The 21,065-nt window shown below is 42.4% G+C and overlaps 1 protein-coding gene across 1 annotated transcript in view; it reads right to left on the bottom strand.

Moving 5' to 3' along the window:
* The window catches only part of ccdc39 (coiled-coil domain 39 molecular ruler complex subunit), a 126,180-nt gene that overhangs the window by 38,011 nt on the left and 67,104 nt on the right, over positions 1 to 21,065 (bottom strand). Inside the window, exon 13 of the mRNA XM_078563966.1 lies at positions 10,270 to 10,478. Within this exon, the coding sequence (XP_078420092.1) occupies positions 10,270 to 10,478 (209 nt within the window). The remainder of the gene's footprint in view (positions 1 to 10,269; positions 10,479 to 21,065) is intronic.

Below are 21,065 nucleotides of genomic sequence, written 5' to 3'. Positions count from 1 at the left end.
TTCAATTTTCTCAAGCTTGTAAATAATCTTGGAAATTCATTCCTGAATGTATTGCTGTAATGCTCATTAGCAATTTCATCAACTTTATAGATTAACTTCAATTTTAAGCATGTCTTCCTGTGCAGTAAAGAAGATTCTTAATTCTGAATATTTTACAGAGGTTCAATGATTTCTCTATCTTTGTACTTCAATTTTAATATGTTGGCCAATGCCTTTCAGTGTAATCCAACTGGACCCTGTAACTTTATAGATGAAGGCTGTATTGTACTGTGCTTAAGCCATTTTACGTTGTTGGATAATACAGAAACTCCTGCCCCTGTGCCTAATTTTAAACTCTGTGGGGTGTCCGTCCACTTCAAGTTTAATACTCTAGCATTTATTTTCTGTTTTGTTTACTTCCCCTAGGAAAGTTATTTCCTATCTCTGTGATTCTTCCACTTGTTCTATGTGGTTTGGCTTTAATGTTATTTTCCTCCTTGTTGGAGGTTGTCAGTGCTTTAGATCGACAGTTTTAAAATGTCCTATTTTTCCACAGTTGTGGCACTCTGCTCCCCCTGCTGGGCATTCTTCCTGCTTGTGCAGGTTTTTCCCACAACACCAAGGGCATTTCAAGAAGGTGTAGGCATGCTTTTCTCTGTTTTCGCAGGCTTCTGCTTTGGTGTGCTTTTCCTCTTATGGCCTACATACTGATCAGCCTAACAAATTATTTTCCATGGGACCACTCCTTCTCTGCAAACAAGCACCCTATTTTGTTTTCTGAGCTCAGTTTCTCTTGCAATTTGCACTGCCTTGACTAGAGTTAAACCCTCTCTCATCTGCAAGAGATCTGATAGAGCTTCATATAAGGATCACAGAATCGTTACGTGCAGAAGGAGGCCATTCGGCCTTTGTGTCTGCACTGGCTCTCTGAATGAGCTTTATGACTCAGTGCCATTCTCTAGCCTTTCCCCCGTAACCCTGCACATTGTTTCTATTTAAATGATCATCTAATGCTCTCTTGAATACCTCGATTGAACCTGCCTCCACCATGCTTCCAGGCAGTGCATTCCAGACCCGAACGCTCATTGTGTGAAACAGTTTTCTCACATCGCATTTGCTTCTTTTGCAAATCACTTTAAATCTGTGCCCTCTCATTCTTGATCCTTTTATGAGCGGGAACAGTTTCTCCCTGTCTATTCTGTCCAACCCCCTCATGATTTTGAACACCTCTTTCAAATCTCCTCTTTGCCTTCTCCTCTCCAAGGAGAACAGTCCCAATTTCTCCAATCTATCTTCATAACTGAAGTTTCTCACCCCTGGAACCATTTTTGTAAACCTCTTCTGCACTCTCTCTAATTCGTTCACATCCTTTCTAAAGCGTGGCACCCAGAACTGTACACAATACTCTAGCTGAGGTCTAACTGGTGTTATACAAGTTCAGCAGAACGTCCTTGCACTTTTACTCTATGCCCCTAGTAATAAAGTCGAGGATACTGTATGCTTTTTTAACCGCACTCTCCACCTGTCCTGCTACCTTTAATGACACTCAGGTCCCTCTGCTCCTGCACGCCCTTTAGAATTGTACCCCTTATTTTGTATTGTCTCCCCGTGTTCTTCCTACCAAAATGAATCACCTCACACTTCTCCACGTCAAACTTCATCTGCCACCTATCTGCCACTCCACCAACTTGTCTATATGACCTTTTGAAGTTCTACACTGCTCTCCTCACTGTTTACAATGCTTCCAAGTTTTGTATCATCTGCAAACTTTGAAACTGTTCCCTGCACACCAAGATCTAGACCATTAATATACATCAGGAGAAGCAAGGGTCCTAATACCAACCCAGGGGGAACTCCACTACAAACCTTCCTCCAGCCCGAAAAATATCCATTAACCATTACTCGCTGTTTCCTATTACTCAGCCAATTTTGTATTCATGTTGCTACCTTTTATTCCTTGAACTGTAACTTTTCCCATAAGTTTGTTGTGCCAATAATGCCACATCAACAGCATTACCCTCATCAGTGCTCTCTGTTACCTCTTCAAAAAACTCCAGCAAGTTAGTTAAACATGGTTTTCCCTTAAGAAATCCTTGCTGGCTCTTCCTAATCAACCCACATTTTTCCATGTGACTATTAATTTTACCCCGAATAATTGTTTCTAGAAGCTTTCTCACCATGGAGGCTAAACTGACTGGTCTGTAATTACTGGGCTTATCCTTACAACCTCTTTTGAACAAAAGCATAGGGCGGAATTTTCCCATCCCGCCCGCGGTGGGTTTTGTGCCAGGCAGGAATGGAGAATCCAGTGGCAGGCCAAAAGTCGGAAATCTGACAGCGTAAAAACTGTTTGCAATTCTCCTGATGGTGGACTTATGGTGGGTTGGTTATCCCATCGAGTAGTGGCGTTCATTTGCATTCATTAACATGTCATAACTGCTCATTTAAACAGCTGCTCGACGGGATCTTCTCAGGCCTTTCAATATTGCATCACGCCAGTGGGAAATCACATCGGCCTCAAACCCGTTTGAAAAGGGGTGGCGTGCACAAGTCAGACTTCAGTTCGCTGGTAACTTCAAGGTGAGTGGAACATACATAGCCTACCTGCCATAATGCTGCGCCAGTCTTGTTGCGATGAATGCCACACTGCTGGGGCTGTTGGGTGGGTCTGCTCCTGCTCTTTGCCTACATTGTCCCGAAGAACATCACTGTGCTGTGGTACTCATGCAGGCCTCCACTTTCAGAAACTAGCACTTTAACCAGGGGTGGGCTGTAAGGCACAGGTAGGATTGATGAACATGAGGGGGTAAACGGGGAGGGAATGCTATAGAATGGCAGTGAGGGGAAAGGGCGAACAAGAGTGGGTCTTTCTGGGGTCGTCCTTTAACCTCCTGCTGCCACAGGATTGAACAGGAGTCTGCTTAAAAAGAAAGGAGGAAGACCTCCTTGCGATGAAAGCCACTGTAAGCCAATGGCTTCATTAGTGCTGTTAAAGGGCTACTCAGAATTCAGTGGTTTCACATCACAGTCGCTGTATCTCAAGAGGAACACATGGGAATGTAGAATTTGGGAATGCAGGCAATAGTGAAGGAAGCACAGCTGTATCATATATGGCATTCCATCAATGAAAACCTGTCACGTGTTCACCAGAATGGCACTCCTAATGGGCCAAAGGGCATCCACTCATTGACCATGAGCAACTGATTGGTCATTAATATGCCACATCAGAGATTGGAACACAGAGCTAGGTTGGGTCACTCATCTCACTTAAACTTTAGCATCCCACGCAGGGCTCAAGATGTTACATATCTGCGATGCCATCTTGATCACCTTGATGTGTGTGCTAGTCTCTCAGGGACAAGGCGGGTATCAGCCACCATGCAAGTAGGTCAGGAAAAACTGCGGACCCTTACAGTTTCCAAATGTGTCATCTTCTGAGCTTCACTTTCTTGCCCCTTGAATCATTAATGTTTTCAATGCTTCCTTTCAGAGAGAAGGCAAAAGCACATATGGATCCAAGGCTTAATGCTGCCTTTGTCAGCAGTCAGCATCCTAATGCAATGGAGGAGGCAAAGGAGGGAGAGGCAACTCTGCGCGCAGCTCCAGCAGGAGGGACATGGTCAAGCAGAGCCAGAGCATAAACAGGAGGATCAGTAGGAGAGATCCAGACAATGGGGGCGACTCGCCAGACCTAGGGTTTATCGTAGAAGAGTCTCCTATTTACAAATGAGTGAGAGGCAATGCCGTGCACGCCTGCGCTTGTCCCGAGATCTTCTGGTACTTCATGAAGACCTGGTGCAAAATGGAATTGGAAGGTATCCCCTGCCAGTAGCTTTGAAGGTGACCGCAGTGCCAAATTTTTTGGCCTCTGGTTCTTTCCAAGGATCAACAGGGGACCTGTGTGCATCACTCAGTCCGCAGGACATCGACACATAAAGGAGGTCACAGATGCCCTTTACAGGAAGGCTCATCATTATGTCAGGTTTGCTCTGAATGAAGATAGCCAGGCTGTAAGATTCACCAGCTTCACCGCCAGCTCAGGCTTCCCAAGAGTGCAGGGTGCAATAGACTGCACCCATGTGGCTATACGAGCTCCATGGCACCAGGCCCTAATGTTTATAAACCGCAAGGGCTATCATTCCATCAATGTACAACTGATGTGTGATCACCTGCAGCACATACTGCATGTCTGTGCATGGTACCCTGGGAGTTGCCATGACTTCTTCATCCTGAGTCACTCCCAAGTGCCTGAGATTTTCAAGAGGCCACTGTGTCTGCAGGGATGGCTGCTTGGGGGATAAGGGGTTGTGTGACATCACACGAGTGGTGAGGTTGATGGTTCTGGCCTGTCTCTCGCAAGGCATTTTGTGTCAGTGACTTGATTTTGGACCAACCTGATAATCCGCAGACCACATTTTCAGAACAACTGCTGCAGACTACCTTCCTTTTGCACATGCTAATTCACAACAATATTTATTTATTGTTCTCTGGGCATTTCACACACACGAACAACCAAGGATAGTCTTCAGAATTCTCATTTCTTTCTATATCTTTTTCGGATTTCTATTATGCTGAGGTCTATTCTTTATAAGCTTTGGCATCTTCACCAGACATGTGGGCCCCAGACTAGCTATTGAGAGTCCATCTCCAGATCATTGTTCCACATCCACAGTGTGATTCAATTCAATTTAATCCTTACTGCTATCATAGTCTACCATACCATAATCTATTGACCATTCTACTCACCAGCTGATTCTTTCATGGGGATTGGCCAGTAGAACTGCTAATAAAATTAACCAGAATATTGACTAGAATATCTAAATTCACTCCCATTGTCTCAAGTTGAAGGGGTAGGTGAGAGGTATCATTTCACAAACTGGTCCATCGATGCACACCATCGCTATCACTATTCCCCCTCAGTACTTGGCCTCTCTGTGAATGTAATGACTCATGAGGTAAACTTGATTTAATACAACATGCCAAGAACTTTCTGTTTGTGCAAAAGCCAGAAATTCCAAATTTTAACTAAAGACTGCAACATTATGCCATACCTGGCCTAGGCAGGGTTTAGTACATGCTACACTAAACCAGAGACTTAAGTGTAGGCAAGGGCATTTTAGGCTCTGGATCTTCCATGTTTCAAGATGGAATTATCCCATGTTCCATGGCCAGTTTTAGCAAGGAGATTGTACAACGTGTGCAGTCATCCAATTGTTCTGCAATCCACTAAAACACTCATTAGTTTGCTGTCTGTGCCCAAGGGATGAAAAACTCTGGAGCACTCGGTGGCACTTTCATGCCTCTGCGTTGCTTGAGTGGGCAGATACGCTAGAGGCCCGACTCCACATATGTCAATGTGGCTATTTCTGAACTGTCTTAGCTGCAGGGGAATGGTCACTCTATACAAGGTTTCTCTATTGCATGGCTGCTTCCCTCACCCCCCACCCCACACTTGCTTGTGTACTACCTTCAACAGCTGGGCAGCCTTTGACCGCCCCCACCCCCTTTCAAGTTGCCTCAACTGCTGGGCAGCCCTTGTCCCTCCCACCCCCCTTCAAGTTGTCTCAACTGCAGGGCAGCCTTTGTCACCCCCAAAGCGCTTCAACTTTGAAATCCAACAGGTAACCCTCATGAGTGCTGCACAACATTACTGTGCACTCACCTCCAAGTTCCCCTTAAAGTGCAGCCCACCAAGTGCATGCCTTATATATGTTGCTGTGAAACCTGTCAGCACAATTATGCTTGGACGATCCAGCGTTGGGGGGATGATTCCAGTGGACTGGCCTTATAATGATAATGCAGATGTAGTACTATGAGGTGCCCGATATCTGATGGCGGGAAATGGGGCCCGCCATTGATGGGCTGAGTGGACGATCGCAAACTGGTTTCATGACGCCATGAAACCGATTTTTGGACTTCTCGACATATTGTCCAATCACGCCACTGAACATGCCCAACGCCAGTGGGCATGGAAAATTCCACCCTCTGCCTCAACCACCTTTTGAGGAAGAGAATTCCAAAGTCTCATAACCCTCTGAGACAAAACTCTTTCCTCATCTCTGTCTTAAATGGGCGACCCCTAGTTTTTAAACAGTGGCCCCTAGTTTTAGACTCTCCCTCAAGAGGAAACATCCTTTCCACATCCACTCTGTCAAGTCCCCTCAGGATCTTATATGTTTCAATCAAATCACCTTTTACTCTTCTAAACTCCAGCGGATACAAGCCTAGCCTGTCCAGCCTTACATTTTCTCACATTATACTCCATTTGCCAGGTTTTGGCTCACTAACTGATCTATATCCCTTTATAGCCTCCTTATGTCCTCTTCACAACTTACTTTCTGTCCTATCTTTATGTCATCAGCAAATTTAGCAACCATACTCTTTTTTCTCATACATTTCTCTGAGAGAAACTTTTTCTCTCAGAGGGTTGTGCGACTTTAGAATTCTCTGCCTCAAAAGGCGGTGGAGGCAGGGTAATTGAATATTTTTAAGGCAGAGGTAGATAGATTCTTGTTAGGCAAGGGAATCAAAGGTTATCGGGATTAGATGGGAATGTGGAAATCGAAACACAAGAAGATCAGCCATGATCTTATTGAATGGCGAAGCAGACTCGAGGGGCCGAATGGTCTACTCCGGTTCCTATTTCTTATGTTCTTATGTACCTTGGGTCCCTTCAGCCAAATCATTTATATAAATTGTAAAATGTTGAGGCCTCAGCACTGATCCAGGTGGCACACCACTTGTCACATCCTGCCAACCAGAAAATGACCCATTTATGCCTACTCTCTGTTTCCTGTTAGCTAGCCAATCTTCTGTCCATGCCAATATGTTACCCCCTACACCATGAGATTTTATTTTCTGCAATAACTTTTGATGAGGCTCCTTATCAAATGCCTTCTGAAAATCTAAGTGCAGTACATCCACCGGTTCCCCTTTATCCACAGCACCTGTTATTTCTTCAAAGAACTCCAATAAATTAGTTAAACATGATTTCCCTTTCACAAAACCATGTTGACCCTGCCTGATTACCTTGGATTTATCTAACTGCCCTGTTATAACATCTTTAATAATAGCTTCCAACAATTTCCCTATGACAGGTGTTAAACTAGCTGGCCTATAGTTTCCTGCTTTCTGTCTCCCTCCCTTTTTGAATAAAGGAGTTACATTAGCTATTTTCCAATCTAATGGAACTTTCCCCGAATCTAGTGAATTTTGGAACATTAAAACCAATACATCAATTATCTCATTAGCCACTTCTTTTAAGACCCTAAGACTCGTCAACAATTTCAACAATTTGCTAAGTACCACTTTCCTGGTGATTGTAATTTTCTTGGGTTCCTCCCTTCCAATTCCTGACGTACAGCCATTTCTGGGATGTTACTTGTGTCCTCTATAGTGAAGACTGATGCAAAATACCTGTTCAATTCATCTGCCATCTCCTTATTTTTCACTGTTAATTCCCAGATACACTTTCTTTAGGACTAATGCTCACTTTGTTAATTCTTTTCTCTTTTAAATATCTATAGAAAACTATCTGTCTTTATATTTTTAGCTAGCTTTCTGTCATGCTCTAATTTTTCCCTCCTATCAATCTTTTCGTCATTCTTTGCTGTTTTTATATTCTGTCCAATCTTCTGACCTGCCATCCATCTTTGCACAATTATATGCTTTTTCTTTAAGTCTAATACCAACTTTAACTTGACTTTAACTTTCCCAACTTTCCCAACTAAACCAAGTTTGACTATGTTTTTTTTCTCAGATGCTGTTAGACCTGCTGAGTTTTTCTAGCATTTTCTGTTTTTGTTTCAGATTTTCAGCATCTGCAGTGTTTTACTTTTAACCAACTTTAACTTTTTAAATTAACCACAGGTGGTGGGTCCTCCCCTTGGAATTTTTCCTTCTCTTTGCAATGTATCTGTTCTGTGTATTCTGAAATATCCCCTTAAATGTCTGCCACTGCATCTCTATTGACCTATCCCTTAACCTAAACTGCAAGTTCACTTTCGTTCGCTCTGCTTTCATGCCCTCATAATTGCCCTTATTTAAGTTTAAAATGCTAGTCTTAGACTCATTCTTCTCTCCCTCAAACTGAGTGTAAAATCCAATCATATAATGATCACAAAAAGCTAAAAGCTACTGCGGATGCTGGAAATCCAAAACAAAAAACAGAATTACCTGGAAAAACTCAGCAGGTCTGGCAGCATCGGCGGAGAAGAAATCAGTTAACGTTTCGAGTCTTCATGACCCTTCGGCAGAACTGAAGAAATCAGTTAACGTTTCGAGTCTTCATGACCCTTCGGCAGAAGGTAATTCTGACGAAGGGTCATGAAGACTCGAAACGTTAACTGATTTCTTCTCCGCCGATGCTGCCAGACCTGCTGAGTTTTTCCAGGTAATTCTGTTTTTGTTTTGTCATATAATGATCACTGCTACCTTGGGGCACCTTCACTATGAGGTCATTAATTAATCCTATCTCACTACACAATACCAGGTCTAGTATAGCCTGCTCCCTGGGTGGCTTCAGAACATGCTGATCTAAGAAATTATCCCGAAAACACTCTATGGATTTGCCATCTATGCTCCCTTTGCCCATCTGATTATTCTAGTCTATCTGTAGATTAAAATCCCCCATGATAATCGCTGCACTGTTTTAACAAACTCACACTATTTCTTCTTTGATAGCACGTCCCACCGTGTGATTACTGTTAGTGGGCCTGTACACCACTCCCACAAGTGACTACTTGCCTTTATCATTCCTCATCTCTACCAAACTGTTTTTATATCCTAGTTTCCTGAATTTAGGTCATCCCTCTCTATTGTGCTAATGCTGTCTTTAATTAACAGAACCACCCCTCCCATCTTTTCTTAACTTCCTATCCTTCCTAAAAGTCACATACTCTTCAATATTCAAGTCTTAATTTATGCCATTCTGCAGCCAAGTCTCTGTAATGGCTATTAGATCGTACTTATTAATCTATGTTCACACTATCAGTTCATCTGTTTTGTCTCGAATGCTACGTGCATTCAGATACAGAGCCTTAAGCTTTGTCCTTTTATTATTTTTGTAACCTCTAGCCTTATCTGTTGATTCACTCTTAGACATGTACTCTCTGTCCCTTCCTGTCACGGTCTGTTTATCATTTCCCTTCGTCTCTTCCCTTGTCCCTACTCTTTGATATACCACATCTGCCCACATTTGATCCCTTGACCTCATTATTTAGTTTAAAACCCTCTCTCCATTCCCTAGTTATGTGGTTCACAAGAACACTGGTCCTAGAATGGTTCAGGTGTAGACCGCCCTAATGGTACAGCCCCCACTTTCCCCAGTACTGATGCCAGTGCCCACAAACCGGAACCCACTTCTCCCACACCAGTCTTTGAGCCATGTATTCATCTCTCTAATTTTATGTACCCTGTGCCAATTTGCACTTGGCACAGGTAATAATCCAGAGATTATAACCTTTGAGGTTCTGCTTTTTGATTTAGTGTCTAGCTCCTCATACTCTCTATGCAGAACCCCTTTCCTAGTTCTACCTATGTCGTTGGTACCTACATGGACCACAACAATTGGATCCTCCCCCTCCCACTGCATGTTCCTCTCTAGCCCTGAGCAGATGTCCTGATCCCTGGCACCGGGCAGGCAACACAGCCGTCTGGACTCTTGCTTTTTGCTCAGAGAACAGTGACAGTCCTTCTCACTATACTGTCCCCTACTACTACATTCCTTTTCACCCCCCTTCCTCGCCGACTTGAATGACTTCCTGTGCCACGGTGCCATGGTCAGTTTGCTCATTCACCTTGCAGCCCCCACTCTCATCCACTAAAGCTGTTTGGTGAGTATGAGACAAGCAGAAAGTTAGTATAATTAAGGGTTGATCATCCCTGACTTTCAACACACAGGATGTAGTGATAAATAATTGCTTTTCAAAGATTTTGGGGAATGGTCAGGTTTTCTAAAGATTAAATAAGAACAAATTATCAATGTCCCATCAAATGACAACACTTAGTTGACAATGGAGAGCAAATAACTAAGCAAAATGTTGTGTCTATCTGGATTATGTGTTGAGCGGTAAAGAATAAATTTGTAGTTATAGCAGGACTGAAGTGGGTGCACTGTGATTGCTGTATTGAATCCAGGTATACAACACAAACTCTTCCATGTTTCAAACTAATTATTAGACATAAACATAATAGAACAAACGGATGTTATTTGTCTTTCTAGCTAGAAGGTAAATGCTGCTGATAAAATTATGAATTGAATGCAGCATGCAAATTTGAGGGACTACCTACCTAATACCTTGCTGTTCCTGCTCAATGTGCTTGATCTGCATTTGCAGTACATCCATGTGAATTTTGATTTCTTCAGTCCTCTCTTTCATTGCTGTCTCAAGCTGCACTTTTCGCTTCTCTAAAGATAGCACATTATCTGCTTTGTCGTGCAGCATGTCCCGTAGACGCTTAACCTCTAACTTTAAAAGGTTATCTTCAATCATTAAATCCTAAAGAATGAGTAGAAAAGTCATTATTGTTGTGAATAGCATTTCATGGTTAATTCTTCCCTAGTGTAATAATTAGTTTTAAACAATCGTAGCCAATAAACACAAGGTATTTGCTTTTGCTTGATATAAAAACAAGATATTAGCATAGCAATTTGTTTTTGACTAATAATATTAGAAAAAATAATGATTCCAACAAGAACTACCGGCAAGGCATAAGGAGATAGCTGGGGTTTTGGGGAAGGGGTGTGAGGTAAATGAAAAAGAATCCACAAGGTAGACAATCTATCATCTTCATTACCTATCCTTCACATGCAACTTGACAATAACCCACTAATACTCGGCATCAGGAGGGAATATGGGAGAGAAGTGGGGTTGGGGCACGAAGAGATCTTAGCCATTAGTGCAGATGTTCCAAAGGCATTACTACCCACTGCTAAGTCCTAGCAGTAATGTCTGTTAAACGGTGGCTTTAATTGTAAAGTCAATTTTTTCTTCATCAAATATTTTCAAGAAGCTGAAATAATCTGGGTGGAATAACCTTAGATTTGCAAGATTGCTTGACAGAGGTGCTAATAATGGAGAAACCCGTCTTCCGAGGGCCTTAGGACACAGACTGTAATATTCACTCTCGGGTTGTGGGCATTGCTGGCAAGGCTGGCATTTATTGCACATCCCTAGTTTCCCTTGAGAAGGTAGTGGCAGGCATTCTTCTTGACAAATTGCAGTCTGTATGATGAACATCTTCTCACAATGCTGTCAGATAGGGAGCGCCAGAATTTTGACCAAATGCAACTGTACACTTATAGTGGAGGGAATGGATGTTTAAGCTAACAGATGAGGTGCTGATCAAGCTGACTGCTTTATATAAGAGGTAAGAGGCAACGTCAATGAAGGAAAAAATAGGAAAGAAGAATAGTAGGCCTTTCAGCTCACTGAGCCTGCTCCACCATTCAAGTAGATCATGGTTGTTCTGTACAACTCCGTTTCCTCCCAATCCATATTTCTTGATACTGTTGCCTAATAAAAATCCAACAACCCCAGCCTTGAAAACTCCAATTATCTCAGCATCCAACATTTTTAGAGAAGAGAACGCCAGATTTCTATTACGTTTTGTGTGAAAAAGTGTTTCCTAATTTGCCTCCTAAATGTAACTCTAGGATTAAGTGCACTGGCTCTTGATTCCCTCACCAGGGGTAAGTGTTTCTTGATCTACTCTACTAATTCCTTTTAACACGTTAAACACTTCAATTAGAACATCCCTCAATCACCTATACTCAAGGAATACAAGCTGATTCTATCCGACATGTCCCCATAATTTAACCCCCTAAGCCCAGATACACCTGCTTCAAGGCTAATACATCTTTCCTGAGGTGTGGTGCCCAAAACTGAATGCCATACTTCAGATGGGCTCCAACCAAGGTTTTATGCAACTGAAGCTTGACTTCCTACCTTTGTAAATCAGCCCCCTTGAGATAAAGATCAACATTCCATTAGCCTTCTTGATTGTTTTTTGAACCTATCAATGAGCAATATTACTAGCTTAATTTTCAGATTCAATGGAAGATGCTAAATAGTTCAAGTAATAAAGAAGGTGGTGGTGTACTGTCTTCTTGAAGTGCTGCAGTCCATGTGTTGTAGGAATACCCACAGTGCTGTTAGGAAGGGGGTTCCAAGATTTTGACCCAGCGACACTGAAGGAACAGTGATTTAGTTCCAAGTCAGGATGGTGTGTGACATGGAGGGGAACTTGCAAGTGGTGATGTTCTCATGCATCTGCTGCCCCCTGTCCTTCTAGGTGGTAGAGGTCGTGGGTTTGGAAGGTGCTATTGAAGGAGCCTTTGTGAGTTGCTGATGTGCATCTTGTAGATGGTGCACACTGCTGCCACCTTGTTGGGTGGTGGAGGGAGTGAATGTTGAAGGCGGTGGATGGGGTGCCAATCAAGCAGGCTGCTTTGTCCTGGATGGTGTTGAGCTTCTTGAGTGCTGTTGGAGCTGCACTCATCCAGACAAGTGGAGAGCATTCCATCACGCTCCTGACTTGTGCCTTGTAGGTGGACAGGCTTTGGGGAATCAGGAGGTGAATCACTCTCCACAGAATTCCCAGCCTCTGACCTGTTGTTATAACCACAGTATTTACATGGCTGATCCAGTTCAGTTTCTGGTCAATGGGAACCCCCTGGATGTTGATAGTAGGGGATTCAACAATGGTAATTCCATTGAATGTCATGGAGAGATGATTAGATTCTGTCTTGTTGGAGATGGTTATAGCCTGGCACTTATGTGGCACGAATGTTACTTGCTACTTGTTGGCCCAAGTCTGATTAATGTCCAGGTTTTGTGGCATTTGGACACGGATTGCTTCAGTATCTGAGGAGTCGCAAATGCTGAATATTGTGCAATCATCAGTGAACATCCCCACTTCTGACCTTATGATGAACGGAAGGTCATTGATGAAACAGCTTAAGATGGTTGAACCTAGCACACTATCCTGAGGAACTCCTGCAGCAATGTCCCAGACTGAGATGATTCATCTCTAATAACTACGACTATCTTCCTTTGTGCTAGGTATGACTCCAACTAATGGAGAGTTCCCCTTGATCCCCTTGATTTCAGTTTTGCTAGGGCTAGATGCCACACTCGGTCAAATGCTGGCTTGATGTCAAAGGCAGTCACTCTCACCTCAACTCTTGAGTTCAGCTTTTTTGTCCATGTTCGGATCAAGGCTGTAATGCGATCAGGGGCTGAGTAGCCCTGAACCCAAATTGAGTGTCAGTGAGCAGGTTATTGCTGAGTGAGTGCCGCTTGATTGCATGCTTGCCAACACTTTCCATCATTTTGCTGATGATCGAAACGAGACTGATGGATTGGTAACTGGCCAGGTTGGACTTGTCCTCTTTTTTATGGACACGGCATAACTGGGCAGTGTCATGAAGCTATTTATGTATTTAATATTATTGGAAAATATTTTTCTTTTAAAATAGAGGTTTAGTCTGTGGGTGTGTCTTAATTAGATTAAAGCCAGCTAGTCTGGGTGCTTTGATGTATACTAGTTTTGAGATGCAAGAGAGAGAGCGTGCATTTGTATTTTTTGAACAGAACATTCAAGAAGTGGGAAAGTAGGTTGCAATGAAGAAATAAGAAATTTACAAATGGATAGGGACAGGATAGGTGAATGGGCTAAAATTAGGCAGATGGAGTTTAACGTGGATAAGTGTGAGGTTATCCATTTTGGTCGGAAGAATAAAAAGATGACTTATTATTTAAATGGAGAGAAACTTCAGAATGCTTCAGTGCAGAGGGATCTGGGTGTCCTCGTGCATGAATCACTGAAAACTAGTATGCAGGTACAGCAGGTAATAAGGAAGGCAAATGGAATTTTGGCATTCATTGCTAAAGGAATAGAGTATAAAAATAGGGAAGTGTTGTTGCAACTGTACAAGGCATTGGTGAGACCGCACCTGGAGTACTGTGCACAGTTTTGGTCCCCTTACTTGAGGAAGGATGTAATTGCATTGGAGGCGGTTCAGAGGAGGTTCACTAGATTGATTCCAGAGATGCGGGACTTGTCTTATGAGGAGAATTGAGCAGTCTAGGCCTATACTCGCTAGAGTTTAGAAAGATGAGAGGAGGTCTAATTGAGGTATATAAGATGCTAAAGGGGATAGACAAAGTAGATATGGAACGGATGTTTCCCCTTCTGGGGCATTCTAAAACGAGAGGCCATAGTTTTAGGCTAAGAGGTGGTAGATTTAAATCAGAGATGAGGAGGAATTACTTTTCTCAAAGGGTCGTGAATCTGTGGAATTCACTACCTCAGAGTGCAGTGCATGCTGGGATGCTGAATAAATTTAAGGAGGAGATAGACAGATTTTTAATTAGTATGGGTTGAAAGGTTATGGGGAGAGGGCTGGAAATTGGAGTTGAGGCCGAAATGAGATCAGCCATGATCGTAATGAATGGCGGGGCAGGCTCGAGGGGCTGAATTGCCTACTCCTGCTCCTAGTTGTTATGTTCTAAGTGGGGTGAAAACTTCCACCTAGCTAGCAGATACCAAGCAATATGTTTAAGTTACTAAAAAAATTGGTAGTATGAAAGGGGTTTTATTGCTAAAAGGTGGAGTTCAAAGAGGCTGGTGATACAATGAGAATTTACATTCAATGAGTGGTGCGAGGAATAATTTCAGCAGTTTTGTGTGTGCAGGGCAGAGGCAATGTGAGATCAACAGCAGCTGTAAGCCTCCAGCTGTCTCCACAGGAACCAAAGTGAAAAGAACCTAATTTTGAACTCGTAAGGTGAAAATGCTTCGCCTGGTGTTTGGTTAAGTCTATGGATTGCTGTTGCCTTAATGGAGATTAGTTTGGGAATTTGTTAAAAGTTATGATAGTAGTAATTTGAGGCCATGTGTATATATATTTTAACTTGTGTAAATTAATAAAATGTTTCATTTAGTTTAATGTAAAACCTTGAGAACTAGTGGTCTGATTCCTGAACTTAGAGGCGCATCTCAAACATGACACTTAGGCTTGTATCAGCTGGAGTTTAGAGGAGTAAGAGGCAACTTGATTGAAACATGTATCCCTCCAAGCCACTCACCACCCTGACTTGGAAATACATTGCCGTTCCTTCACTGTTGCTGGGTCAAAATCCTGGAACTCCCTCCTTAACAGCACTGTGGGTATACCTACACCATATGGACTGCAATGGTTTAAGAAAGCAGCTCATCACCGCCTTCTCAAGGACAATTAGGGATGGGCAATAAATGCTGGCCTAGTCAGCGATGCCCACATCTCATAAATTAATTTAAAAAAGTAACATCCTGAGGGGTCTTGACAGGGTGGGTGTGGAGAGGATGTTTCCTCCCATGGGATAATCTAGAACTAGGGATTGCTGTTTAAAAATAAGGGGTCGCCCATTTAAAATGGAGAAGAGATTAAATTTTTCCGGAGGGTCGTGAGCCTTTAGAACTCTCTTCCTGAAAAGGTGGTGGAAGCAGAGTCTTTAAATATTTTTAACGTAGAGGTGGATAGATTTTTAGTAAGCAAGGGGGTGAGAGGTTATTAGGAGTAGGCGGGATGCAGATTTGAGGCTACTATCTGTTCAGCCATGATCTTATTGAATGGCGGAGTAGGCTCAAGGGGCCAAATGACCTACTCCTGCTCCTTGTTGCACATTTGTATGTTTGTAATTAAGGGTAATATTAGAAGTTTTTATAATTATATTAAGTATTGCTGAAAAGAGAGATATGTTGCCAAAGCTTTTCGTCTTGCACTCATTAGGACAAATGCAAGAATGCCAAATTTCAAATTGTCATAACAACTTATAGTAAAGGAGAAAAGGTTATACTAAAGACTGATAGGTTGGCAAGTCGACTCTGGCTGAGGTGTTGCCATGGAGGAAGCAATGGGGAACCACAGGCTCCCCAAGCTCCTGGGTAATTCAAAAAAGGTGCAAGGTTTGAACATATTCCTAAAATAAAAGAAAAATATAGCAGATGCTGGAGATCTGAAAGAAAAGTACTGGAAAAACTCAGCCGGTCTGGCAGCATCTGTCGGGGGAGAAACAGAGTAAATGTTTTGAGTCCAATATGACTCTTCTTGGATTCCAAATAGCATCTAACAGTAAATGTTTCATTTTGGGTTTTGCAAGTACGGGCTGGTTGATAAGGTTCTGTACTCTGCCTATTACCAACAACCAAAGGAACAGGTTGTTTGATTTGATCAGCCAATCACTGAGGCATATGGCCTATGGACCTGGCATTGCCAGCATTGAAATTCATATATGATAGTATTCAATTGTGTGGTAGGCAGAACGTCCTTTTGGACTGTTAGCAGCATCCTGTTAGTGGAAAATATCAGAAGCATAGTAGCAATGTGAAATGGCTTGCTTAACCAGTTGTTCAAATTTTTGAGATGCTTTGCCTTCCCAGGGTAATTTGAGGTAGACAGGGCACTTTTCAGATCTGGAAGTGGCAGCCTTTGGCCCATTTGTAAGTTTGCACGATATACAGCAAACAGCAATCTGATTAGGATAGCCACTGTCCTGCAGGATAACTTTGGTATGCTCTATTTCTGCATCAAACTTGTAAGGTGAGCAAATGGCTAGGGCCCTATTTACATGATTGCTGTAAAGTCAATCTTATAGCACATGGAGCTATATGAATCCGAACATGTATATTGACCAGTAAAGTTAGGCTTGCGGAAGATAGTTGTGGAGAACCCATTAGCGGATTTCTTATCTAGCAGGTCGAGGAAAGGGAGTGCATTAGACTGCTCCATTTCAAAAGTGAATTTGAGTGATGGATGGAGCGTATTAAGGTGTGTAAGGAAATCCTTACACAGGGCTGCAGATTCAAAGATCTAACTATTGGAAATATGCACAGGTTAGGACCCATTCAATCAAAAAACGTGTTTCTCGTGGAAACTGATGAAAATATTAGCAAGCGCTGGATCTAGAGGGGATCCCCCAAGGCTATATCATCAATTTATACATACATGGTGTCATTAATACTGAATTCAATTGTGCGAGTTGCTAAATTTATAAGCTCAATGAATACAGGTTCAGAAAATGGCGATGCATCTATATCGAACAGTGCAAATGTGGGTGGTTTCTTCCTGCGGCAAATTTGTAAATAAGCTCACAATGTTAAACAAGCACATAGAAAAGGCGTTGCTATCAATATGTAGTTCGCGTATAGTCCTCACGAAGGTGAAGGAGTCCTTCATTGTGTACGTGGAAAGCTCACTAAGAACTGGCTATAGTATTTCATTCAGCCATTTGGTCAATTCATGCTACGCAGAACCGGTCATTGATAAAATAGGGCATAATGAGCCATCACTTCTGTGTGTCTTTGACAGCCCATAAATGCATGGACATAGTGAGCCATGAGGACAAATCCTATCATATACATCGCAGGGCAGTTCGTCAACTTGCCAACCAATCAGCACCCTTTTCTCCAGTAGTATAAATTGTTATAATCATTTGAAATTTGCCATTCTTGTGTTTGTCCTGATGCAAAACGAAAAGCTTTGGCAACATGAATACTGCTGCAAAGAGAGACAAGTTCTGTACTATCAAGCAACTGTGTAACTATATTAAGAATAAGAGAGTGGATATGGGTGTTATGGCACCATTAAAGACCAACATGAATAATATGTTAATAAATAACAAGCAAATGGCAATTTTATTAAACAAGTACTTTGTATCTGTTTTCACAAAAGAGGATGGGGATAAATATCAGTGATAAGGATTTTAAAAATTCATCCATGGGATGTGGCTAGGACAGCATTTATTGCCCATCCATAACTGCCCTTGTTCAGAGGGTATTTAAGAGTCAACTACATTGCTGTGGGTCTGGAGTCACATGTAGGCCAGATCAGGTAAGGACAGCAGATTTCCTTCCCTAAAGGACATTAGTGAACCAGATGGGTTTTTACAACAATCGACAATGGTTTCATGGTCATTATTAGACTTTTAATTCCAGCTTTTTATTTAATTCAAATTCCACCATCTGCCGTGGTTGGATTCGAACCTTGGTCCCCAGAGCATTACCCTGGGTCTCTGGATTATTATTCCAGTCATGCAAAAAATAAATCAAGGGGAGGAACTTATTGTATTCAATATTAATTTGCAAATGGCATTGAAGAAAATAATGAGACTTAAAATAGATAAATCTCCAGCAACTGGTGATTTCCACCCAAGGCATTAAAAGAGAGGAAATTGTAGTAGTACTGGCCATAATCTTTCAAAGCTGTTTTGCTTTGGGAATTGTGCTGTTGTATTGAAAAATTGCTAGTATTAGAAAGACAGCAGGTAGAGAGTAGTGGTGAATAGTTATTATTCTGACTAGAGGGAAGTTATGCAGTAGTGTCCCCCAGGGGTAGTCATTAGGACCACTGCTCTTCTTGATAAATACTCAAATCCAGATCTCATGCTATTATCACTCCTGCTTTTTAACCATCTCCTGTTATCTACTTAAGAACTTTATATGTAATTCAAATTCTTTTCCTAACTTTGTGTGTATTTTTTCCCTACATCTTCCCTTTGATTTGTTCCTTTTAAATACTGTTCCTCAGTTTTGGTCTCCTTATTTAAGGAGGGATATACTTGTCATAGAGGGAGTGCAATGGAGGTTCACCAGATTAATTCCTGGGATGGCGGGATTGTTTTATGAAGCGACAATGAGGAGACTGGGTCTGTATTTCTCGGGTTTCAAAGAATAAAGGGTGACCTTATTGAAACTTACAAAATTCTTCCAGGGCATGACAAGGTGGATGTAAATAAGATGTTCCCCCTGGCTGATGAGTCCAAAACTAGGGGACATGATCTCAGGATAAGGGATAGGCCATTTAAGACTGAGATGAGGAGGAATTTATTCACTCAGAGGGTGGCGAATTTTTGGAATTCTCTACCCCAGAGGGCTGTGAAAGCTGAATCATTGAGCATGTTCAAGGCAGAAATCAATAGAATTCTGGAGTCAAGGGATATGGAGGTAGTGCGGAGAAGTGGCATTGAGGTAGATGATCAACCATGATCTAATTGAATGTCAGAGCAGGCTCGAGGGGCTGAATGGCCTACTCTTGTACCTGTATTCTTAATACACACTCTCTTCTAGCCCTGATGAAGGATCCGCACTGGAAACATTAACTTGACTGTTCTCTTCACAGTTGATGCCTGACCTGCTGAGTATTTCCAGCATTTTCAGTTTTGATTCATGTTGAAAATGAATCTGTGTTATTAAATTGTGCAGTACTACTGATACTGTTTGTTTATGTGCATTTATTCCTATGTGACATGCATTTCTCAGTGCTAGTTGTAATTTTTAAAAATGTTTTCATGGGATGTTACTGTTGCTGGCAAAGCCAGCATTTGTTAGCCATCGCTAATTGCCCTTGAGGTGGTGGTTCTGAGTTGCCTTTTTGAACCGCTGCAGTCCCTCTGATGTGGGTACATCCAGTGTTGTTGGGGAAGGGTGTTTCAGAATATTGGCCCAGCAACAATGAAAGACTGATGATATAGTTTCAAGTCAGAATGGTATGTGACTGGAGGGGAACTTGCAGCTAGTGATGTTCCCATGTGACTGCTGCCCTTGTCCTTCTACGCAGTAGAGATGGCATGTTTGGAAGATGCTGTCAAAGGAGGCATGAGTTGCTGTATTGCATCTTGTATATGGTACACACTGCATCAGTGGTGGAGGATGTAAACGTTTAAGGCAGTGGATGGCATGTTGATCAAGTGGGCTGCTTTGTCTTGAATGCTGTTGAGTTACTTGAGTGTTGTTGGAGCTGCACTCACCCAGGCATATGGAGAGTATTCCATTACACTCCTGACTTGTGCCTTGGTAGACAGGCTTTGGGGAGTCAAGAGGTGAATTCCCAGTCTCTGACTTGCTCTTGTAGCTACAGTATTTATATGACTGGTCCAGTTAAGTTTCTGGGCAATGGTAATCCACCAGGATGTTAACGGTAGAGGATTCAGTGATGGTAATGTTGTTGAGTATCAAGGGGAGATGTTTCAGTTCTCTCTTGTTGGAGATGGTCATTACCTGGCACTTAAGTGATGTAAATGTTACTTGCCACTTACTAGCCCAAGCCTGAATATTGTCCAGGTCTTGCTGCATATGAACCTAGGCTACTTCAGTATCTGAGGAGTTGCAAATGGTACTGAAAACTGCTGAATCATCAGCAAACATCCCCACTTCTTTAGTCTTGTATAACATGCATTATCAGTGCTAGGTGTAGATTTTTTTTATGCTTTCATGGGATGTGACGGAAGGAAAGTCATTGATGAAACAGCTGAAGATGGATGGGATTAGGACACTACCCTCAAGAACTCCTGCAGCAGTGCCCTGGGGCTGAGATGATTGGCCTTCAGCAATCACCTTTCTGCTAGGTATGATTCCAACCAGTGGAGAGCTTTCCCCCAGCTTCCTATTGACTTCAATTTTGCTAGGGCTCAGACTCAGTCAAATTTCGTCTTGATATCAACACCAGTCACTCTCACCTCATCTCTTGAATTCAGAACTTTTGCCCATGCTTCGATCAAGGTTATAATGAGGTGTGGAGCCGAATTGTCCTGGTGGAACCCAAACTGAGCATTGGTCAGCAGGTTACTGCTGTGTAATTGCCACCTGATAGCACTGTCGATGACACCTTCCATTATTTTATTGATGATTGAGAGATTGGCTGGATTTGATTTGATCTGCTTTTTGTGGGGAGGACATCCCTGGGCAATTTTCCACATTGTTAGGTAGATGTCAGTGTTGTAGCTATATATCATGTTGCCAGATGCTTTCCTAGTTAAAGGAATAGCACTGTTGGATGGCTAATAGCCAACTGGAGAGCTGCAGGCCTGATAATTAGGCCTGTTACTTGCTTACATCACCCCCCTCCCCCCCCCCACAACCCCACCCATCCACCCCGTTGCATCCTAATCTTCCATGGGAGTTCCCATGAGGTCTTATAGAAAGCAGTCTGACAGAGGGATAAGTGCCTCAACAACTAAACGAGCCCTTGGGGTAACACTTAATTCAAATTCTTTCTTGCAAGACTATTGGTGTGGGCTTGGATGGTGGACGGGGCAGGGGTGGTG

This window comes from Cetorhinus maximus, chromosome 19 (assembly GCF_964194155.1).
Source record: "Cetorhinus maximus chromosome 19, sCetMax3.hap1.1, whole genome shotgun sequence".
In the NCBI taxonomy this organism is placed as follows: Eukaryota; Metazoa; Chordata; class Chondrichthyes; order Lamniformes; family Cetorhinidae; genus Cetorhinus; species Cetorhinus maximus.
Note: the sequence above shows the minus strand (reverse complement) of the source record. Positions and strands in the feature narration are given on the sequence as shown.